This window comes from Neomonachus schauinslandi, chromosome 10, assembly GCF_002201575.2.
Source record: "Neomonachus schauinslandi chromosome 10, ASM220157v2, whole genome shotgun sequence".
Taxonomy (NCBI): domain Eukaryota; kingdom Metazoa; phylum Chordata; class Mammalia; order Carnivora; family Phocidae; genus Neomonachus; species Neomonachus schauinslandi.
The window spans coordinates 78,049,548-78,075,126 of NC_058412.1; the positions used below are offsets into that span (position 1 = coordinate 78,049,548).

Below are 25,579 nucleotides of genomic sequence, written 5' to 3' on the forward strand. Positions count from 1 at the left end.
GCTATGGTAACTGCTCCCTTCTAAGAGCATCAACAGACATCAGAATGAATTTGGTTAAAAAGGACCTTAAAGGTACAAGAATTATTTGCAGTTCTATACTCCTCACAGCCCCATCAACTTCTAGGGGAGTGAGAATAGGAAGCAAGATAATGTAGGTAAAATAAGCCCTTGGTTAACTAAAAGATACTATAAAAATTTAACATACAAAATTATTCTAGGCAGAAAATAAAGAGCTTTCAGAACAAATGTGACTCTCTGCTGAAAAATAAGATCGGGTCAGATGAGAAAGTCAAGAATTTTTCAGTTTCTATTCTCCTGTTATTATCTCAAAGGAGCTGAAAATATGCACATAAACCCACTACCCGCCCCATGACCATTCTTAGATCAAGCCTTAAATGAGAAAAACATTGCAGAAAGTCAGAATTTTAAAATGTTATATACTTACCCCTCTCATATCCGATATATTTAGTTTCATTGTATGAAACATGTTTAGTGTAGCTTTTCCAATTATCTTTGCACTGTCTGTTGCCTGATCAAGAGTTACAGTCCTGTAAGTGATAGAATTAACTTTTTTAAAGGAACAAAAGCTACATCCCCTATATATTGACTAGTACCTCACAAGTATTGAACGGTTTAAAAGAGGTATAGGAAAGTTGTCAAGAAAGTTACAAAGAAGTTTAAATAATTAAGTACTAAATATAATCCTTGAAAATGAATGAGATAGTCTTCCTTCAAGGAAGCCCGTAATAACTAATTACAATGACAGCAAAGAGTAAAAAGAAAAACCATACAGGATACTGAGACTTTGAGATACAGGCTAAAGAAGACCTGGCCAACTGGAAAAAATTCTTTAGAAAGATGTATTTTAGTTAACACATATATATATACACAAATAACACGCATACTGTATTGCAACTAAAGCGTGAGCGTATTTTAAATACAATGTTTGAGATTCCAAGAGAAATTTTAAAGATTTTTTTTTTTTTTTTATTTGAGACAGAGAGAACGAGAGAGAGAGCACATGAGAGGGGGGGAGGGTCAGAGGGAGAAGCAGATTCCTTGCTGAGCAGGGAGCCCAATGCGGGACTCGATCCAGGGACTCCAGGATCATGACCTGAGCCGAAGGCAGTCGCTTAACCAACTGAGCCACCCAGGCGCCCCCCAAGAGAAATTTTAGATTCCAAGATTATCCACGTTGAGGTATGAGATAGATGAATCCCCCTGTATTTTAGTTCTTGACTCTACTTTTATTGTTTGAAGTAAAGCCACTGAATAATTTCAACATGTGAATATGTGCATGACAATTCTCAGAGGCTCTAGAAATCAACAAACGTGTGTCCAGCTATGACAAAGGAAATATGATGGTACCCTAAGACCCAGCGGACCTAGAATACACAATTCTTACAACTTCAAGAATTCTTGAAGGAGGACGGGAGACTGCCAGCTTTATTAGGTGCTAAAAACTATTTTTATTATATTTACCTTCCCACTACGTGAGGACATTATGTACATCCATGAAAATTACCAGTATTTTTAAGGAAACTATTTGAAAATATTTCCATTGATTTGTTGCCTTAATTAAGTTTATTTCACACAAATAAATACAGAACTTAAGAGTGAGATTTTTTAGTGGACCATGGTGGTTTAAATGTGTTTATCTTCCTATCTTTCCAGAATACCACTAAACTGTCTTGAAATGATTTTTAAATAGCATAGACTCTTAAAAAAATAGAAACAGGAGGAGGTAAGAGTAGAGGAAAAATGTTAACCATAATTCAGAAGACTGAGAGCACATCAGTAAATGTAAGTTACCAAACATGCCTGCTATGCCTAAAGCAAGGCACCAGCGGGAGAGAAGTCAATTTATGCTACAGGACCTCAGACACGCTCCATGACTGGAGACGCCGGGTGCCAACGGAGGGGGTGAGAACGTGCACGTGCGGCCGACGGAGAGTCAGCCCCTCCTCTGGGAGCGGCACTATAGCCAGGCTGTCGATGCTGAAAGCTAGGGGACATCATTCACGGCCAAGGGAAGGGAGGCACCTCGCTCAAAAGAAACTACACTCTTCCCACCCAGACCGCTCCTCCTATTGAGTGAGTAACCAGAATGCTAGCTGCCATCCTCCATCTGCTCCCTGACTGCAGGCAGGAGATGGGAAGATCTCTCGTGGGGCAACTGACAAGCCTGACAGCAAAGACCACAGACAGAACTGCTTGCGGTAACCAAACACAAGCCCCTCAATCACTCGTCTGTGGTGAAGCCCACTGGTCCGCATGTCCCACTACGAATCCAGGGGTTCCAAATAAAATTTTAGAAGTTCATATATGAACAGACAGTCATGAACTATCAGACAGATGGTGAAAGAAAACCTCTACTGTAAAAGTAATCAAAAGAGAAAGAAGGAATTGGGAGAAACAAGTGACAGAGGGAACAGAAGAATTTTTTTTTTTTTAAAGATTTTATTTATTTATTTGAGAGAGAGAATGAGAGAGAGAGAGCGAGCACATGAGAGGGGGGAGGGTCAGAGGGAGAAGCCGACTCCCCGCCGAGCAGGGAGCCCGATGCGGGACTCGATCCAGGGACTCCAGGATCATGACCTGAGCCGAAGGCAGTCGCTTAACCGACTGAGCCACCCAGGCACCCAAGAATATTTAAGAGAGAAGAGAGAATATGGCATCCATGAAATAACAGGTATTTATATTTAAATGTCCAAAGAATTAAGAAAAATACTCAGAAGTTTAAAATGTTGGTAGAAATAAAAAATTAATATTGATGAAGTACCTGGCACAAAAACAAGACCAAATAAAAAGAACCCCTGGGACACCTGGGTGGCTCAGTCGGGTAAGCATCTGATTTTGGCTCCCGTCATGAACTCGGGGTCCTGGGATTGAGCCCCGCCTCGGGCTCCCTGCTCAGCAGGAGCTTCTCCCTCTCCCTCTGCTGCTGCCCCCGCTTATGCTCTCTGGCTCTGTCAAGTAAATAAATAAAATCTTAAAAAAAAAAAAAAAATCCGGGAAAAAGAGGACAATGGAGTCTTTAAATGAGGAAAAATGATTTCTAACTATAACTTTTAAGTCAGCAAAGCTACTGAGCATGAGGATAGACAGGTTCAAAACAACTTACACCCAAGTATTCTTTCTCACTAGATACTAGGAGAAGGAGACCTGGGATCCAGGAAAACAAGGATCCTACACAGATCATAGAGAAGGGACACCCCTTGACTCCCACTCTACAGTATGTCTAATCCCCGACTGCGTGGGCACAAGGGAGGGACCCGAGAGAGCGCTCCAAGAAAAAAGATCAAACCAGGTGATTAACTGGTGTACTGAAACACACTAGGAGGGAATGTGGGGATAAAACTCAGTGGCAAATTCACAAAAAAACCAACAAACAAAACGAGATGCTCAGTAACTCCAGGACAAACAAGTTCCACAAAAAAGGAAATGTGGTCACAGCAGACTCTAGGACGAACCATGTGCAGCGTGCACATGCTCACTCTTGTGGAACACTGAGGGGGGCAAAGGAAAGGCACACACAGGGGAAACAAGAATAGGCAATGGAAGAGAAGTAGTGCAAAGGACTCTGTGTGTGTGTGTGTGTGTGTATAAAATTCAAATTAAAAACACATATATACAAAAGAACGCCAAGGGGGGAAATTCTTTCCCCAAAAGAAAACTGTTAAAACTTTTCCTGTGTGATAATCCAGCCACAGATTTCAACTTACACATGGCTCTTTGATATGCAATTTAAAATGTGCCCTTTCTTTTACAGTACTGTAACATATCAGAGTCTGGGAGACACATGATTGCCACACAGCTTTTGATCAAGGCCAATGACAAGAGGTAAGAGAATCATGGAATGCGGAGTACCACTTCCTGACTCAGCCCAACAGGACTGCAGCTGGGATTGCAGTAGCGGCCCACATACTTTTTCTGGAAAGGGCCAGAAATCACCTGTGCTTTATGGTCCTCTCACAGTCTTCGCTTTTCACAAACGTTTACATAAATATCATTCTTGGCTCACACAAACCACATAAAAACAGGCCCCAGGCTGCATATGGCCCACAGGAAACAGTGTGTCAACCCAGGAGATAGAGGAAATGTATGGTCAGTGCTAGAGTATTTCATAATCCCTCACCTAAAGCATTCCTCATGCAGTCAGAACACCACCGCAACGTTAGGTTTAAGTTAATGGTTTGCAACTGGTCTGTATGTTGGTAACATTTATAAAATTACACCTGTTTTGATTAATCACGTGCTCTTTTACATTATCATTTTCTCCAAAGTATTTTAAGGACACAGCAAAATGTACACTTGACCACTGGCTACGCACAGCAGACTGTGAACTGTCCTGTGGTTACTCAACCGAGTCCTCACCTCGTTAGAGATGAATACTGAAATATTTGTGGAAGAAAAGAGACAGTATCAGAGATTTGCTTCAAAATCACTGGGAAGAAGGGGAGGAAGGATGGCATCGGAGGAGCGAGTCCAGTAATGGGTTCACGGGGGTTCACCCTACTGTTCTTTCTACTTTTAAATGTTTTAAATTTTCCTAATAAAACTTTTTAAGTTCAGGACAAAAACGGAACAAATACCAACAACAGCAAGCAGATAACGTGCTTACAGAAAGGCTATTATCCTTCAACTAGGAGCCGGGGGGGGGATAAAGTATAATTAATCCCAGTTTTCTTCATGTTAAAATTACATTTTTGGAGTACCTGGATTCTCTTCACAAAGGACTGAAAGAAGGCTGATTTTCTTATTCAGATTAGAGGAAGTGAACCCCACCAAAACAGACAATGCTAAGTAACTATAAGATCTTTAAAAACACAGACACGAAAAGAGGAAACTGCCAGTTCTCTTCCCAAAGAAAAATGATTTCGTTTTTGGATGATCCTTCCCAGGTATCTCAAAAATATCAAGTTCCAGAAAAGGTAATCTGATTTTCCCACAGAAACCACGTGTAAAAAGATCATTCTCTTCCAGAGTTAGGGACTAACAATGAACTTATTATAGAAATGATCACTAACAGTGTATTTACCTACCTACCATTTGAAAGATGGATACATCAAAATGTTTATTAAAATAGGTAAATGTAACAGTTAAAGATTACCAACTGCACAGAAATATATTTTATTAATCTGTTGTTCCACGTATAATTTGTAATCCTTGTTTTCACGGTGCACAAAGGCGTGAGTGACAAGCCGCAGCTGTGTGCAACTGAGCGCGGTCCTCTTGCGACTCCTGACATCACCGTACACACAAACGGAACTGGGGTGGTTGGCATGAGCTCACCCTTCACAAAACTTTTTCTTTTTTACATACAATTCCTTATGTGTGGCTTTCAGGGTCAGAAGTCTCAAAGCTTTGATTGATTGCAGTGTACTGTTGGCATATAAAACGGTACACGAAAGTTTTTTCTTTTGGTCACAAACTTTACATGAAGTTTCAGAGTAGTGGCCCTTACATTAAAAAAAAAGGGGGGGGGAGGTTTAAATGCTTCCTACCAGTTTGCAGAGACTACAAAAATTAATCATTTCAGAAACGAAAACCATACCTCCCCAAATAAAGCCAATGTCTCATTAAAATCACTTTCTGAATCACCACGCTGACCTTTCCCCGCCGGACCCTGTCGCCACCCACAACTGTCGCCACCCTTTCTTTCTGTCCGTGCACGGAAGTCCACAGCCTGAAGACTCCCTCCGAAGGTCAGGCACACAGGTTCCTGTGACCAGCCGAACCCGAGGGCAGTGACATGCTGGCAACAGCCTTGGCTGAATATCTGATAACGTCAGAGTGTACAGATCTTTATTCAGACTCTCCCTTGGTTTTCTTCTTTTTCCTATTAATTCTAACAACCTGCACCGAAATAATCAATTAGCCAAACTCCTTTTACACATAAGCTTACCTGGCGATGTTATCACAAATCCCATGGCCTCCAAACTTCGCAGTTTCGACTGGGGCCCCAGGCTTTCGCACCATGACTTTGAGCGTCAGGCGTTTACCCTTCACGCCGGCAGCCTCAAGTCGTCGCTGAATTTCTTCTGAAAGATTCAGAAGAAAAGCTTCCGCTTCTTTTGGCTATGAAAAAACAAACAGAAAAACTCCCACGTTATTTTCCTATACACCGAACAATTCTCAAGTATTTTCACTTCCAAAATCAAACATGTATACTCTTTATATCCTACAAGCTGCAGGAACAAGAGTGTAAAGTCTTCACTTCAAGCAACAAGAGTCTATGGGCTAGTTGGAGAGATGGGACTAGATGAAAAGATAAAGAACAGTAAATAAATGGATAAAACTCGTTAAGAGATCAGTACCTGGGTAAACCTTATTCCATAGTTGATCTCAGCTGAAATAGATTTTCTTTCCTTTTCAGTTCGAACTGGTCTATCATCCAAACCACGGCAGAACCTATAAAGCATCTGACCTGTTTTGGGACCAAATTCTTTTTGGAGTTTTGCCATTGTCATATATTGCAAGTCTCCACAAGTTTTAATTCCCAAAGAGGTCAACTTGGATTCCATCGAACGTCCAACTCCTAGAGAAAAGGGGATACGTGTAATTCTTTAATTCTGCACATAAACCATTAAAAACAGTTTAGCAATGTGAAATAACTATCATTCACCCACAAAATAACTAGTTTAAAATAATCTCCCTTAAAATTTTTAAGTGACATAACTGTAGCATCTCATAGACTAAAGAACTGTTTAGTGCAAATGCTAGTAAAGTTATTTCTAGAATCTACTCCTCAATTTGAGCTTAATTTGGGATATAGGTGAACCTTCTCAAATATGTGTAACTACGTAAGTTCTCAGAAGAATGCCATCTTTATTCATTACTGAGTAATATCAAGATTTCCATCTTATTCACAAAATCAACAAATGAAGTGATAGACTTGTTTACACAGGCCTACAGTTATGACCTACATGTGAGGAGACTCAAGAGTGTCAGGGATTCTACTGTGATTTCGGTGATGGCCAAACTTCACAAGGGTTTCAGCCTCACTTTCTATGAATGGGAACTAGAACAAGAACTTACGACACACGTCCAAACCCAAAAACTTTAGTGCTTGTCATACTGGACGAAGTGACCTGGGGATGAAGGTTCCTAAGCAAACAAAGTGGCAGTGAGGGCAAGACAGATTTCTTTTACCAACAAAGATTATCTCCCTGAAAAGGTCTCAACCCTCCTACAGCTGGGCCAGCGTGCAGCACAGTCCCTGTGTCCTTCTCTTCCAGATGCCAGGTTTGAGCCTGGAGGATGCTGATGAGTTCTGTCACTCTCAATTTGCCCAAAATCTTAACAAAGGTACACATATCTAGGAGATATATTTAAGAGTAACGTAGGGAAACTAAAACTCTTATCAGAATGGTTTGCACACTATCAAATCAGTAATTTCCACCAATAAGGAAAACACTGTTTCTGGTCTTCTGTAGGATCTTGTGGGAGAGCTGAGTGAAGTCGGCTATGTTGTGCTCATCACTTGATCATTATTCTTTTTTTTTTTTAAAGATTTTATTCATTTGTGAGAGAGCGCACGCGAGCGTGTGCACGCACATGCGCACAAGCAGGGGGAGCTACAGGCAGAGGGACAGGGAGAAGCAGACTCTCCGCAACTCTCCTTGGAGCAGGGAGCCCGATGCGGGACTCGATCCCAGGACCCTGAGATCATGACCTGAGCTGAAGGCCCAACCGACTGAGCCACTCAGGTGTCCCAACGACCATCATCCTTCTAGCGGCTATTCTCTGAGTGGTCTTCAATAGAAGGACAACTGGTCTAGTCCAGGTTCTGCCAGGAGCAGCTCTTAAGGCAATTACGTAGGACACAGGGTTAGGAGGCTGTCAACCTTACAAAAGATCTATGGCCATGGAGGTGGGCAAGACAAGTTCAAACCAAGAAAAAGTCATTCCCTCGTGGACGAGACGAAAGGTGTTAAGGGCACTGCCTCCCATCTGTGCCATTTTAAAGTTCAAGTAAGAAGAGAGAACAAGAAAGAATACAAGAGTCTGCGGGAACAAGAAAGAATACCAGAGTCTGCTTTAACATCACCAAAATCTGCCAGGGGAATACCATTTACAAAAAGGTGAAATTCTAAGTGAAACCCATCTGAGTATTTTTCTTCTTTTTTTTTCCATCTGAGTATTTTTCAAGATGGAGAGGAGAAACCCAAGGTAAGAAGCAAATCATACAAGAGGCTGGCCAAAGTCAAACATTCTACACACTGTTCATCGTTCAGGAAAGGCTTTTCATCTCTGTTGCCCCACTCCGCACTCTCAAACTATGATCATGATCTTTCCCTTAGAGATCTGGAGAACTGATACATTCTCACTGACTTACAAATCAGCGAGAGGCACTAATCCGGGATTATTTCTATGTGTGCTGGCGTGGGGCAGGAGAAAAACGTATTGTTTTTGAGAATATCTTCAATACAGTGGAACAGAATTATTAGTCGCTAGTACGTGCCAAAGAAAGGCTATCGTATCAAATATCACCAAATTAACCACAATCAACCTAATCTAAGTAAACTGTCCCTGTGGGGAGGAAGGCATGTGGGGCGGTGGCCCACCTCTAACCCCTACTATACTGAGTGGGGAGGAAAAATGAATCAGCACCAAAAGCCTGACAGGGTTGTTTGTTTAATTGCCTGCCTCATGAAAGCGTTTGTAAGGAAAAGGAGGCACCTCTAAGGACACTCAAATTGAGTGCAGCCACCTAGGAAGGAAAAAGTGAAGGAAAACATGCTAGCTTAGAACCAAGACTCCGAGAAGGAGAGAAGAAAAAAAAAAGGATGTGGAAGCTCCTGGTCAAGCCACTGGGACAAAGACTTGCTTTCTGTCCTTGAAGGGAAGAACTATTACTCTCAAAAACAGCCAGTAATGTCTCCTCCCCTGGCATCCAGACTTGACAGTACAGCAGAGAGATGGAAGAATAAAGTTTTAAAGAATAAGGTTTTCACCATCTAAATTAGCACCGTCCAGTAGAACTTTCTGTGAGGATGAAAACGTTCTCTATCTGTGCTGTCCAATCCAGTGGGCACTTGCCACATGACGCTGTTGAGCACCAGAATGTGGCTAGTGTAAATGAGGAACTGAATTTTAATTTTATTTGACTGTAATTAATTTAACTTGAAATTTTACTGGCTTCACTTAGCTACTGGTTCCCATATGGGAACAGTGCAGATCTTTATGTTCACCTACACAGTGGTGGTGTTTCTCTAAGAATGGCCGGGGGCCCAAACCCAGCGCGGGCTGTACCAGGTGCAGAAGGCCCTCAGGGTAGGGGCACATGCATGAGGTGAACGGCCTGGCAGAGATCCAAAAGAATTCATAGAAACAGGTTATTGTATTTAAATAGTCGGTGGGGATGATCCTTTCTATCATTAAATAAACAGATCCCATTAGGTAATTTATTTGTTAGCATAACATACAATCATTATTCTGTAGAATCCCCTAAAATATAAACTTACTTAGTAATGTGTTTTCTCCTGCTCGTGTAGCTCCGATAATTGTGTATACTGTGCTGGACACACTGTGTGCCAAGTACACACTTATGGGCACAGGGGGCCAAAGAGAGCTTGTAGAGGACAACAGGTGAGGTGTATTTATCCTGAGTTTCTTCTGGCTTCTTGGTTAGAGAGCAAACTTCCCCAAAGCATGTCCCACAAGATGTTAATAGGCACTATATATTGATCTTCAAATATCTGTGGGAAATTACTATTTTTTAACAAAGATAAATAGGTTTCTTTATTGTAACAATTCTCAACGTTTACTAAGCGGGCCCTCTACCAGGGATGGGTCCCAAATGCATGTGAAATCTTTTTTTAGAAGAACAGCCTGCGTTCTGTAGATTGATTACAATGCCATCTTCCATACAGGCCTAACAACAGCAGAAGGTGACATTCTGCGTGCCTTTGTGAAAGGTTCTCAATCTATCTGATTAAGAATTTGGGAATGTGATAAAAGTCAACAGACATATGGAAATCACATGAAGAATTTTGGGTGGATACAACCTGGTTTTGAAGAAGAGAGGAGGCCACATGGGAGGGTGGCTTGCCAGAGGGAGCCAATCTTGTTGCCCTCCCACTACATTTTGGATATCGCTTAGGAAATTGAAGGCAACCTGAGCAAGCTAATAGAGATGGCTAGTATAGGAAGTCTGGACGCGTAGTTCACGTGCAGCTTTAAATACACTGTACCAGTTCCTTCTTATAGAAGCCTGCAATAGGATGTGTTATTAAAACTTTAAAACTTTAAATTGTACTGTCTAATAAAGTAATTTGCTAAGCTTGATTTTAGAAGGTTAATTATTCCTCCAATTTAATCTCAAACTGACCATCAAAATGTCCTATTTCACATTTCTAACTAACACTAATACATTCTTTTAAGTTATTTATTAGGGGGTCAGGAAGCTTTACAACTAACCTACCATAAAATGGCATTTTGCTCATTTAATATTTGATAGCCTGTAACAGAAATTTCTAAGTTTCAGATATACTATTTTAGGTTTAAGAATATGCATCTAAAAATGATCACTAAATCCACTTTTCACAAGCAAATGAATTAAAAAAAACCTTTCACTGAAAATGTACAGTCTTGAATTTCCCCACCACAAATACACAGGAGCTTTGTGAAACTAACAGTGTGTTTTTTAACAAACAGGAGGATTATCTGAAACAGTATCAAGCAAGGATTACTGCATGGTTTAGAAACACTTCTTAGAAAGAGGTATCTACCATAGCAAGCAAATCTAAATATTTAATAACTGTGAAAGGAACTGTCCTGTAATTATTAATTGTGAAATGAATTGTCCTACACAAAAAAATTACATCTCCTCAAGGTCCCAAAAGGGCAACTGTTTTTCAGTTATAATTAATTATATTTGATGATTTCTCTATGGAAAGATTTTTACAAGCTAGGTTAGCCACACAGTAACTACACAACAATATAAAATAACTAAAGATCCTGGCCCTTAGCGGAGAAAGGTGGAGATGGACATTTTACTTCTACCTCTGAGTTAACAAAACATAATACTTTGTCTTTAGGTTTTATTCTTCCTAATAGGATTCATACATCTTCTACTTTTAAGGCTATTTGCTTACTAAACTCAGAAACCTGTCATGAGTCCATCAGTGTAATTTTGTAAACAGAGGAATCGATTCTCAGAACTTTATATTTGGCCTAGAAATGGACAATTTCAATTATGATTTATTTAAAGAACCAAAAGTCAATTTCATCATATTTTCTTTAAAATGATTTCTAGGAATTCCCTGATCTTGCCACTTGAGAAATATTTAAAGTAAAATATGTGAGAAACAGAAGTAAAAGGTAACATTCAGGTCCTGATTAGTCAACTGAGGGGATTAATCATTGAGGAATTCCAAATTCTGTTTCTCATGGCACTCAATCATGGATAAAAATATTTAATTCATGTTTCGGAAAAGAGAGTAACGTTGTAGAACTGTGAAAAGCATTAATAGATGTTTACAATAAACCAAAGTTAAAAAGCAAAGATCTGTATTTACCTGGCAGATTACTAACTAGCTGACCTCTGATAAAATCATCAACTTCTTCTGGTTTTAAGTGGTACTGGCCATCTGGTTTTGCTTTTCTAGTTGCCATTCTAGCAAGGAGAATATTAGAACCTATAAAGTTAAAAAAAAAACGGTTTTCAAAAAAATATTCACCACAATTATTTTTAAATTTCTTAACAAAGACATCTACAGACAGGTTACCTACCAAATTTCTTTCAAAAACAATGAAAATAATTTGCAATTCTGATCATTTCAAATACAGTACAAAACAGGCAGAATTTTGTTAAATAGGACATATTATAACCTGCATTGATACTGGAGAGAGGTTTCCCTTTGTTCCCAAACCGGGTGTCATTTCAACATCCCCTACCCTGGGGTAAAGGAAGGGAGAAAGCAGCCCCTAAACCTTATGTTCAGAGATGCAGGCATCGGAGGCAACAGTCAGAAATTCCATCATCCTGCCAACCAGTGCGTCCAGACTGAGCAGGGAAATAAAGCCAATGACATGCTACTGGACAGGGGGTAAAAGGGAGCCCGAAGAACCCAAAGTCTCACTATACAATCAGAACATGTGCAGTGGGAACGGAGGGTAGAAGAGTCGCACAAACTGACGGTGACAGCAAGGTCCCAGGTGGGGTGTGGACGTGGAGAAGTCAAGCAGACAGCGGAAAAGGCTACGGGGGACAGAGACCTCATCAGGGCTCTGTGAGAGGAGGATGTCGAAACTTAGGGAAGACACAGAAAGGACACGGCACGGTTTTACGGAAGACTTATGTAACAGCTATGTGCTTTCCTAGGGTAAATGTGCAGATATTCATGAAGAGAAAAAGTTCTGCAAAGTCACACCACAATGATAAAAGGGTGAGAGTTGTGGAGAGGCAAAAGGGGCTGAGGAGTGGAAATATCACGTGGGATTTTCATTTTAATTGCGTGACTGAACTTAAAAGAATGTACTCATATTGTCACACCTCTGAATTAAAAAGAAGCATGATTTAAACAACTAAACCCATGCCAGATACTGGAATACAGAAAATAAGCCCTAAAAGGACGCTGAGAAGGATCTGCAGGCCAAACACAGGGGAGTTGAAAGGTAGGCTAGCTAGGAACTGGAGGAATGCTGTGAATGTATTAATAATATTTTTTATTTTCTGTATCTTATGATGTTTTGATATCTTAAAACTCTTGCTGGCTGCGGGGAGATGGTCCTCCCAAGGCTAGCCAGTTTCTAAGGACAGCAAACAACTACCTCCCTTAGGAGCGCACCTCTCACATGCAAGCCAGCCACCCCCAAACATCTCCTTATCAAGCTCACACACAACGACAGTATTTTCCTGCCCTAAGTCATCCAGGCAGGGTACCAGGCAACTAGAATTCCCCGCTTATAACCCTAACACCACAGGATTATCCAAAAGAGCAAATCCAAAGCTGTTTACTCCACTCTGTCCAGCTTTTCCCACAGAAACCCCAATAAAGGCTCCAGTCTAGGATTTCCCCTCACTCCTTGCTTCTGCCTCCTGACTAAAACTGGGGGCTTCCCCATGTGGCCCTACATGGTACAGCATGCCCTCTCCTCTTCTTGGCAGGTGTAAGGAATAAAAACCTTTCCACAGCATTGGCTGCTCTGTGTCATCACTCAGTTCTCTCCATAAATTAAAATCCCAAGGGTACAAATGAGACAGGGAACTTCAGAGGAAGGAGGATTTCTAATGAGAATGGAGGAGGAGTGGTTGGAAATGACAACGACAAGCTAAGAGGAAGTTACATCTACCTGGCAAGCCTGGGACGTACAGAGTACCGGAGGGAACACAAGTAAAGAGGTATCCTGGCAAGAGCTATTGTGTATAGTATGTTCAGAAGGGAAGAGGTGACTCAGGGAAGTGGAGCTATCCAAGAGAGGGCTCCAGAGGGCATAGCTGCAAAAGCCAACAAAACAAGGACAGATGATGTGAGCGGCTGAGGAAACTAAGCACAAGGATTAAAGATAAAACAGACAAGGGCTGGGGAGAGAGAGCACAATCACTGAGGGCCACTGGTTGATAAGGGTGACTTCTGGAATTCAGAGTGAAGACAGGACTGGTCGAGCACTCCAGGAAGCTGAAGTTCCCAAAGTAACTGAATTACAACAAGACTCACAGTAACATTTAACTCCAAATCCCCCCCAACCACCCTGCTTGGAAGGTGGCTTTGGCTCACTTAAAAAGAATATGTTTACAAATACTGAATTCACTTCTCCCCGTTTTTGAAAACTAGAAATATTCCAACTTGTTTATCCCAAAGACAGTATCATCATCAACCACTTACTTGCCTCTCTAACACTTCCATCTCACGTATTGCACAAATGTGAGCAACGCTAAAAAGGGTCTTAGAAGTCAGAGGCCTATGCAGTACGGTAAAAAAACAAAATCTAAAAAATCACTCGTAAAGATTAAATGATATTCAATGATCACAAAGCAATGCTTTGAGTAAAACGAAGAGTACAAAATAGGCTGGATACTAACCAATTCCAACAGAGGCCGCACATTTCGTCTGGTCTTTGATTTCCATGCGGACAGCATTTGCAAATTCATCAGGAGTAAGTCTGGTCTCTGCAAGGATCTCAGTGATATCTACCAGTGCTTCATCACAACTGACAGCTTCGATGTTATGTGTGTAGCTGTCGACACAAAGCAAAGGCAATGAATCACCCGGGAGCTTGCCCTCGAGGAGACACAAATGTGGCAAAGCCCAGTCTTCCTCTGGCATCTCTCTTCACATTTCCTTGTAACACTTAAAATGCTAAAAAGTATTAGCATTTTAATTAAAGTGGCCCAAGTGCCATTCTTTAGTCACCTAACTTTTAACTGCAGAACTAATGAATTAGTATTTTCTCATTTTCCATATTAACTACCAAAAATACAGCAGAAATTCTCATTCCAGTTTCTCTATGCTGAGGATACCTTTGTAAAGCTCTGAATAATTGAAAAGTAGTGGGCAAATTAGAACTGTCATAACATTTAATCTAAAAACTGTTCAAACACAGTTTACCAGAATGCTAAACAGACAGAAAAGTCACATAAATCAATCAAATAAGTAACTGATTATCTCCCAAACAAAAATACCATGATTAAATACCTTTTACTGTAGTAGGCCTAGGATATAGGATATAAAGGCCAGTCACCCCCAAATACCTGTCTGAAAGGACGCCAACTACATTCCCTGAATGTGGAAATACTGTGGGTTTTGGTCATGATCTACCGACACAAAGGACTTGTTTTAATCAGCTAGAGAAGAGGAAAAGGAAGAGCAGAGTTGTCCTGTGGCTCCAAAACTAATTAAATATGCAGACCACAAATGGAAGGCAACCAGAAAGGCCTCAAGGTCAAAAACGTACCTTCAATAATCTACATGGTAACGTTTACTATGCCTTATCTCACCTACATCTTACTGCAGGTTACAGATCGGAATAATTGGCTGTATTCACTTAAGAATAAATATCTGTATTCATTCAAGAAATGAGTGTTTTGCTTACACTTTAAATAAAGGGTGAAATCTGTAAGAGCAGAAGGGTATACCTGACAGGAGGAATTCTACTTCCCAGTGAAAGGTGCCCCGAGGCATGGAGAACATGAAGCCGAGGCAGGATTTCCAAAGGGTGGTAGGAGAACACTGTGCGCTTTTTTCCCCCCAAGCACAGCCACATGCCACCGACAGTGTCTCCACAGACTAAAAGGATCTTAGGACTAGTATGTGTCATGGGTCCCTCTCCAATCCTCCCGATGTGAGATTCAGGCTGGTAGCTGCCTGAATGCCTTGATACTTGGAAGCAGAACACGGTAGTACCACTACCCAGCTCAGTCATCCACTCCCAGCACTCATTTGGATGTTTCTATTGACCCCAACTCTGGAACAGGATTTAAAAAGCATACTTTCCACTTGGTAACACCAACATTCCCATAGGTGGGATCTTAAGGACAGCTGTGATTATAAATGGCTTATCATTCAGCACTCAGACCTACATACTAATGCCAGATAACTTCATCTGTTCCTTTTATTTTCTCTTTCCTGCTCAAGTAGAGATGGGATCTTGTTTCTCTCCGTAGGACCAGCTGCATCAACAGCTATTTGTACTTAATAGATCCTCAATAAATATTCAAAATAATGCATAAAAAGGGAGAGGAAGAGGTGAAGACAGAGGTGCAAAATGTATCTCTTAGAACATTAATACACTCCAGATGTCGACGAACCTTGGCCTACTGTCCAGATGCCTGTTTTGGTAAATAAATATTTAATGGAACACAACCACACTCATTCACTAATATATCTGTCTGTGGCTTTCACTTTATACAGCAGAATTGAATAGCTGGAACACAGACCTTATCTAGCCCTTTATAGAAAAAATATGCTGACTCCTACTTTAAAGCATACATAGCCTGCCATAGACTTATTTTAAATTTTGAGCTTTGAATATTAAATATACCCATACTGTAAATAAAAGTTGATCTCCTTTTCTCAATCCAACTAATCAACCACCCTGAAACTACTACTAAAAACTAACTTTTATAAAAACTAACTTTTGGCATACCTAATGATTTTAGAAGATAAATGGTTTTCGAGTCTCTACGCGTTGACCCATCAGTTCTAATTATAAACAAAACTATAATTCAAACGTAGTAAAAGAATAACCAGGTTAAAAAATGCCAATTCTCCGTCTGTTTGGTTCCAGAGGAAGAAAACGAGAGCCACGGAGTTGAAGCTATACAGAGACTCAGTTTCCACTGACGTCAGGAAGCAGCGAACAGTCTGAGCAGTGCCAACATGTCCCTTAAGACTGAGCTGATTACTGGACTGGCTGAGGAAAGGGTTCCTGACAGAGAGAAGCGTCCAGCAAAAGTGGCCCTGACACCCCTACAGAACACCAGACTCTCTCACTGTTAGAGAGAAGAAGTAAAGGAAGAGACATGGAAGTGACAGCATGTTGGCTGTACCTTGCCAGTGTTTCATACATTATTCGCGCAACTTCCTTATATGCATGAAAATCATATGGAACAGCTTGAAGGTTGGGACAAAGTTGTTTAGCTTGCCCAAAAAACATTCCATTCCTGATGCCAACTTGTCTAGAAAAGAATAAAACACAATGGAGGTTACACTAGGAATAACTTTCAGATGCTCACTCAAATATCTAATGTTGACAGTGTCTCCCCATGCCACTAATATATAATTTTCATTTAATTCTCATTAGGGATAAACAACAAGCATTAAGAAAATTTTCAAGTTTGATTCCCCCCCAAAGGAAAATTGCACAATGGTCTGATGAGTGTAAATGACATGTGTAGATGTGCCAAAATGTTACTGAAAGACCAGGTTTGGCTCTTGTCTGTATCTGAACATTTCTCCTAAGACTCAGACCTCTGGCCCCTTTTCAGAGATGCCAGCTTGCCATATGCTGGTGATATCACAACCACCACAGAGCAGGAATATGCTGTCAAAAGAGGTTTTCTTCCCCTAACACATGGCACGGTTTGGCCAGGGTGTATCCCCCAAAGACAAAGAATATAAACGAAAGAACTACACAAAACAGTGCTATGTAACAAACAGACAAAATGTACTCATCCTATTACCACCCAATTCCCAATTGACCAATTCCATGCTCCTGAAGTGGCTCCACAGTGGTTGAGATGCCAACAGCATTGTATATGGTAGGACATCACTCTGGGCAGGAGCCAGGGTTCCAGAACTTTGAGGGACCTAATTGAAAATGGTATATTTTAAATCTTTTGCGTGTCTCAATGCCCCACATTACCTTTGATATTTGGAGCATTCAGCACAAAACTATACTCATGGAATTATACATAATTAGTAAAATTCCATTTGACCACTCTGCAATGAATCAAGGAAAAAATACTTTAAAGTAAAAACACAAGCGAAATAATAAGCACTGTTTCACCAGATTACATATGCCTATGTAAATACACCAAATAGTTATTTTATACGTTCATTCAATAATATTTACTAAGTGCTTACTTAGTATGGTGGTATATACCCTGTTTGGAGAAACAATATATAAATACTAGGCTTCAATTACTCGGAGGTCTCTGGCACCCTCCCCATCTCAGACCACCACTGAGAGCCAAGAAGGAAAAGAATCCTCTAAGTTACTCAGAAGTAAAGGCAAAATCATATGCATTTCTTATGGACACCAAAAGAGTAATAAATTATGATTGCAAAGCTCCCAGTAGACGAGAAATATCTAATAGGAAGGAAAAGTGACAGTGAAAGAAGTGACAACTGACAAACAGCATGGTGAAGAAAATTCTTTCATTCATTCAACAAAAATTTATGTCTCCGGCATTTGGCAAGGTGGTAGGCAAAAGATGGTGAATAAAACAGACCCCATGATGTTCACAAGGACGACCCTGCACTCACCCAGCAAAGGATAGATTACAGTCAATGGACCTTATTTTGTAAGGCAGTGAAGTATATATAGAATAGTTTTGAAGTCTATAGAGAATTACATACAATTTAAGACAGTTTCAATAATGCTATGGTGACTTATCTTATTCCTGTCAACTAGGTCCCATGCAGGATAAACTACCAATACTTCATCAGTGTATGCTGCAGAAAGAGATTATTTGCAGGCTTACACTGCACATGTAGGTTACTGTCCATGCAATATGTTAATATGTATCCATATCAACTAAGAACAGTAAAGCGTCCTTACAAAATCATTTAAAAATGATTTGATCTTAAAAAATATGATCCGAGGATATTTGTATATCATCACCTATTCATCCGGTATTTACCTTCTCACTTATTATGTATAAAGCTTGCTCTTTCTGATGAGTAAACCGACTAACAGTAATGCATATTCTAGCCTTTGTATATACATCCTACCTTTCCATGATTTCTACCATCTCATGTGCACACACCATCCTTTGCAGACCCACTATTAGTCTGTGTCTATTGGAAACTCACCATTGCATAAAACTGGGATGATCATCCCCACAATCAGGTCCCCATTCCAACCCCAGAAACATTTCTCTGATGCAACTGTGAATATACATATTTTTAAAAAATCTTTTCACCTAAGGAAAATGTAATTATGGGACAGCCACAAGAAAAGGTTATCCAAGAACTGTTTTCTAGAGACTTTCATTATCAACAGCTTTCTACAAAATGAAAATCACAATTAAGAAACAAACTCCATTGCTGTGGGTTGTGTGGGCTTTTTTTCCAACTTTCACTCAAATTCACTGTCATCACTTTATGTATCTCCTTAAAACAATCACACCTAGGTGGCTTGCTGTACAGTATTTAGCCCACATATCATCACCCCAATTATTTTGTAATACATTCAGCTTGACAATCACTATCTCTGATGCAATATGACTGCAACATCCAAACACCAAAAGAAGCCTAGAGCCTAGACAAGCTGTGGCTACTTGAGTCCAAAGCCCTCAGGAACAGGAAAATACTTTTACCCTTGAGGTAGACTTGCTATCCACCCCCGTCTCCCCACCGGCCAGCACTCAGCTTGGGGGTGCCAAATGAGAAGGGACACCCTTCAGGCAGTACACAGAGGGCGGGGCTTTCACTTCACCACCAGCTGAGCAGAACTCAAACACTGACAGAGCATTCCTGGGCTTCAACACACCCTCCAGATATGAACACAACTGTCCAGCCACCAGACGCACACGTCGTCACACCATAACTTAGCCTTACTGAGCACAACACAAAATCAGCTCTAAACTGCCAGGGCTAATAAAAATACAATAATCCAGAATGCATCTGGTATTTGACTTATCATTTTTATTAAAGTTTTCAACTCTTGGGCTACATTATCAACAATGAAAAAGGTTAAAATGTAATTTTGTCAATAAGGAAGGCAAAGTTAGTCTAAGGAGTAAAAGTTTCACATGTCATAAATGGAAAGTAATTTAAATATTTTATAATTATGAATGTTTGATTATAAAGTTTTCTTAAATATCTTTTTAATAAAATAATTGGCAAGATTTTAAACTATTTCAGTTAGATGACGTTGAAATATTTTTTGTTCCTATTAGACTTGAACAATCCCAACTTTTTTTTTTTTAAAGATTTTATTTATTCGACAGAGAGAGACACAGAGAGAGAGGGAACACAAGCCCAGGGAGTGGGAGAGGGAGAAGCAGGCTTCCCACTGAGCAGGGAGCCCGATGCGGGGCTCGATCCCAGGACTCTGGGATCATGACCTGAGCCAAAGGCAGACGCTTAACGACTGAGCCACCCAGGTGCCCGACCAATCCCAACTTTTAATCAGGACTGAAAAATGTTACATATTATCAAATCATTATGCTGTACACCTGAAACTAAGAGAATGTTGTATGTCAATTATATCTCAGTAAAAAAGAAAAGTATGAAGGACAAAGCCATAAATAAAAAGACTGAAAATATAACTGGTAGAGGACTCTACTATTAAATACTTTAACACTTGCCAACAATGTGTAAATGCTTGCTGTGTTATAAAGGTAAAAACATCTGTTCAGTTATCAGGAAAGAAAACAATAAAGATTGTTCTCTTAATCAATTCATTACTACTCCCTCTAGTTTTACAACTATTACAATTGATTATTTTTAAATTACATACATATGTCTGTTTCCTCTTCTACTGAAAGTTAAGCTTACAGTAAGATAAAGATCTACAGACAAAGTTGGTACTAATGAATTGACAACACTTTACAATTTTAAGTATGGAGATTATTGGGTATACCAATATGGAATTATTTACTTGTAATTTAATAGGCGATCAAGTTTTAACATTATTTTGAAGAAAATACTAAGTGTTAGGAGTTTTAAATTACAAGGGATTTTTCTTAGCTATAAAAAAGAATGATTAGATCAGAAGAACATTAAGGCCCTCTCCCATTAAAAAATATCTAATTCTTTGGGGCGCCTGGGTTGCTCACTCAGCCAGCGTCCGACTCTTGGTTTCGGCTCACGTCATGATCTCAGGGTCGTGGGATCGAGCCCCATGTTGGGCTCCACACTCAGCATGGAGTCTTCTTGGGATTCTTTCCCTTTCCCTCCCTCCCGCCCTGCCTCTCTCCTCACACGCACTCTCTCAAATGAATAAACACAATCTTTAAAAAATTAAAAAAAAAAAATCTAATTTCTTTAATTCCATGCTTCAAAAGACAATGGTTTAAAAATGACAATGTCCATGGGGCGCCTGGGTGACTCAGTCAATTAAGCATCTGCCTTCGGCTGAGGTCATGATCCTGAAGTTCTGGAATCAAGCCCCAAATTGGGCTCCCTGCTCAGTGGAGAGTCTGCTTCTCCCTCTGCCTCTGCCCCTCCCCGCGGCTTGTGTGCGTGCACGCGCGTGTTCTCTCTCTCAAATAAAATCTTAAAAAAAAAAAAAAAAATGACGTCCAGTTTCTTTTGGTTTCCACTGTCGGACCTACTGATTTCATCAGGAAACTAAGGTATTTATTTAAAGTTCTCTAGTATTTGTGAAAGGAAAAAAGAACTGAAGGGATGAAGCCCTGAAATATTTCTTCCCATAACATGTGTGTAACACAGGCCTGACTGGCACATCTGAATCCACTTCAAAAGCGTCTGTAAAAATGACTAAGTAAATTAACTATTTATAAGGATTACAACACACTTAATTTCCACATACCTGGCTTCGTAACTACAAGAGGCAATTTCAGCCTTTGACAAAACAGAATCAATCCCATTTGCTTGTGCAGAATCTTGGTTCTCCCACAATGATGAATCTGGTATCTCTGCTTTAAAAATAATAAAATTTAATGATTATACATTAAAAACTTATTTTCTTTAACTTTCATTCAAGAAATATATTTTCCATTCCTTTCATATACAAATGTTTAATAAATTCCAAATATAGTTATATCCATTGGTACTGGTCTTAATAAAAGAAAACCTATAGCTCTAAAATGGTTTGCTTCCATTATATACTTCACCAGCGGTCAGTCAAAAACATGATAAATTCAAAGTGTTCTGTTTTAGTAAAGGCTTGTGTTTTTATTTTTTTTACAAAATATATCAAAAGATAAATATAAACTATCCCTTAAACAGTCTCTTGAGATGAAAAAGGACGAAAAGTTATCAAGACGATCAATCCCCTCCTATATTCTTGAAAGGATTATACAGCTCCCTGTAATGGGAAACAGTTAATGGAAAATATACATTTCTCTGAATATTCTTTGCTGTTTCCTAAATAAACTACCTGCAAAACTGAAACCTACTTAACACCATGCTCAACAAAACACCAATTTCCTACAAGTCAATCAAACAATTCAGTAGATCTCATACCATAAAGAGGTTTCATCCTAAATTTAAGATTTTTCTTTTGAACACACATCAGGTGAAAGAGCTTCACAACATTGACCCCTTCCAGTAAATTCTACTTTAATGGTTTAACAATGCATGTTGAATTAAAAACATTCAAGTGTGATCAGAATACCAACTGCTTTACAGAAAACGCTAGCCTGAACAGTACTACTCACTAGTATTTCTTAACATCCAAGCCAAATTTACAGCTTCACACTAGATTATAAAAGCACATACCTCAAGAGCACTGACTATATGCCACTTTACTTCCTTTAGCTTCACTAGGAATTGAGAAAGATTAAAACACAACTTCGGTTCTTGGTCTTAGGACATTACTACGTTCCAAGAATATAATTTTAAAACATATATTCTTAAAACACAATCTCAGCCACAGTTCTAATACAATGAACAAAAATGCCATTAGTTAGTAAAACAAGCCAAGATACACCATTTCAATTAATTCTAGACAAACCTATTTTGAGTACATTATAACAATATGTAACTAGCAAACCGAGTATTTCTGTTCTGCTTATTTCACAAATATAATGTTCCATGAGAAATCACCCAAGTTAAAGCAGCACCAGAAACACATGGCAAAGTGTCTAGCTTTGTGGGCTAAAACAACTCTTCCTGGTTTGACTCCAGAAATTGTCAACATCTTTTACTCAACTACGCAACCCATACAAGCATTTTTGGATTCCGGCACCCATATACACAAACCATAAATGCAAATCAAACTGTAAGGACTGGTATCTTAATGGGCTCAAATCCCACTTGCCTCAAAAAATTAAAACAGCAGAGTATATAATTTGAGCCATGATTTCTGATCTATTATGATAAACATATGCTATACCATGACAAATTAAAAACAGAAGGCAAAGCAGCCTTCCCTGGTTTTCTGAAGCATCTCAGAAGGCTAAATATCTGCTTTCAGAGTCCATTATTCTAAGCTGAAAATCTGCAAGAATTTCAGGATTGTCAGTATCACAGTTCAAGAGAGGGTGCTACTAACCAAACAACAAAGAGAGTTGAAGCTTGAAGAGCCACAACCAGCTGCCTTGCACAGGTATAACCATGACCTTATGCCTTAAAAGCTGGGGAGCTAGGGGACTTCTATTTGAAGGTCTAGTCAAATAATCTACGATACTTGTCTTGAAAATTACAGAAAAACCATGCTTGAGGTGAGAACAGGTGTCTGTGGACCCTGGGCTCCCAATGCCCTGCCTGAAAGGCACCACCTCATGTTTCTCTTCACTGGGCCGGCTGACCTTTTCCACAGGGCGGCAGAGTGCGTGGATCCCTCCACGAGCGCAGTGAGTTGCTTCAAGGGAGACTCAGGGAAATTCAGGGACACACTGTCCTCACTGGAGGGCAAAGTAGAGAACTGCTCATCAAAACTTGACAAACTAGACGGGCACATGAAGAATGTGGAGGAACGGTTGGAGAAATCAGAAGCCAGGACCCAAGTCTGTGAAAAAGAAATCGCTGAGAATAAATCTATAACTAACACGATTTTAAAAACTGTTGTTCTTTAGAACGAACACTGAAGCTATCGAAGGGATAAGAAAACATCTGCATCCTGGAATCCAGGAAGAGCTAAAGGCCCCCAACCACAAAATCTTGAGTACAAATGGATTCCAAATAATGAGACCATCAATGAGAAGCGTCACTGCTGAGTATGGCTCAGGAAGCAGCTTCCAAAGGAAGTCGTGGATGGAGAGCCCCTGGTTACACTGGTCCGTTTAGACAAAGAGTTCTTGAATATGATGAATAAGAAACTAAAGTTTCTACCTATAAAGGGCTGAAGATGCTATCTGTTCTAATATTTTGCCTAGACATACAAGCCGAAACATCAGAATTGATTTTTTTTTAAAGCTAGCGTGCAGAAGCCAAAGGTTCTAATTCCTAAATTGATCTTCGATATTTTAAAATTTGGTGTCATGTGATAAGGACCCAGAGAAAGAAAGATCAGGGAATAACAAGGAAAGAAGAACAAAGGCATTGAAAAAACAAGTTCTAAGTACAAGGTTAGCTGCAACCAAACTTTATAATAAAGGACAATCTGTTCATTTTATGTTATAAATATTTTAGGTAAGCTCCTAACGGGTCAAAGGCTTAGGAAATAAAAGTGAATGATATAAAGAAAGAATATAAAATGCAAAGTATCATATTCACCTTTTCTAGTGACAGAAACATCTATTTTTGACAGTTTTCAATGGCAAGTGAATTTTCAATATTTCTCCTAATATTTACCTTCTAACTTACCACCCACATTTAGAGGTGGAGGGGATGTGAATTATAAAAGGTCATTACAATGTTATGAAAATCCAGTGGCTAAACTGATGAAGATAATTAAGTAACCAATGACTGTATTCTGTTAATAAACTGTGTATGGTCAGATCACTTGTGAAGGAAGGAAAGACGTAAGAGGACTCGTTCTCTGCTACTCCTAAAGGATGTGCACTTGCGAAGGCCAAACTTCTGGACGGAGACTGCCAAACTACAGACGTGCGTGGCAAACGCAAGATTCTACCCACCGGAGGAGCCAAGCGCTGGGTAACTGACCGATGTTACCGAATGCTATGTCCAAGGTATTTTTCCTTCTTTCAACGTTCATTCAGTGAGTTTTTTAACTGAGTGCCCAATAGATAACAAGTATTATGCATTTCCTTAAGCTACTTATTTGTTCTCTAAAACTTAAGATTTCATATTTTTAATGCCACACAGAAAATACAAAAAGAAAAACCAACCTACCACAAAACCATACAACCAATACTTCAGAAACTACCCATATTGTCACATACCACAATACAACTAAGTGTTAACGAGCTCAAAACTACTGGCTACCCCAAGACCTACCCATGACACACAAAATGCTAGAATCTCAAAAATCTCTCAAAAGATTTAAAAACCAAGAAAAGCTTTAGGAAATCTGGAAAATACAGATACACATGAAGCAAAAAGACATATCTATCATTACTGTTTTGTACTCATACCTGTACACAATCACAGCCAAAAAAAGACTGTAATCCCAAAAAAGGTCCTCAGAAATGTCCAGTGGCTTTCCTTTAGCCTTAACTTCAATGAGATTTCTAAAATAATGCCAAGTTTTCATAACTGAAAACCAGGAACCAGAAATAATCAGGATGAAATTTAACTGCTTTGCCTTCCATTCCACTGTATACCTAATTTCTGACTACTTTCTGATTAATGTTTTTCTGGAAAACTAATTTAAAAATTTTTTTTGGCTTTGCAGACATCCATGAGGAAAACTGATCAGTGACAAAGAATTTAATTTGTAAGCAAGTATTTCTCAGGGAATTTACTCAGAGGGAAAAACAGATATAAAAATCTTAATAGTATTGTGAACAGTCTAAGTTATGATTTTTATTTATTAATAGCAAAAATTCAAAAGCCGGCGAGGCAAGAAAATGTTGAAGCAGGTTCAGCAAAGACATGGGGAATGATTTCTGGTTTTATCTTCTTATTCCAGTAAATGAAGTCCTACTGTTTCTTATTCCACTGCCTCATACAAATCTTTAGCAACATGAACTTTAGTGTCTTTACTGTGATCAGTGACCAAACAACTAGTAATTAACTCTCCGGTCTAGAGGCTTCCACAAAGTGATGTCCAGGATTTTATTTTCATCCCCAATCTAACTGTATACAAAGCAAACTAATCACACCTTATAAAACATTCTTCACTCTCTGTCCCAGGAAAGTATCATACAGTT

The 25,579-nt window shown here is 39.6% G+C and overlaps 1 protein-coding gene across 1 annotated transcript in view; it reads right to left on the minus strand.

Annotated features, from left to right (window-relative positions):
- Nucleotides 1–25,579, minus strand: part of REV1 (REV1 DNA directed polymerase) — a 101,178-nt gene that overhangs the window by 5,862 nt on the left and 69,737 nt on the right. The window contains exons 9-15 of the mRNA XM_021701189.1: nt 21,172–21,280; nt 16,499–16,627; nt 14,033–14,187; nt 11,526–11,645; nt 6,321–6,541; nt 5,909–6,081; nt 446–548 (exon numbers count right to left, since the gene is read on the minus strand). Of these exons, the coding sequence (XP_021556864.1) occupies nt 446–548; nt 5,909–6,081; nt 6,321–6,541; nt 11,526–11,645; nt 14,033–14,187; nt 16,499–16,627; nt 21,172–21,280 (1,010 nt within the window). The remainder of the gene's footprint in view (nt 1–445; nt 549–5,908; nt 6,082–6,320; nt 6,542–11,525; nt 11,646–14,032; nt 14,188–16,498; nt 16,628–21,171; nt 21,281–25,579) is intronic.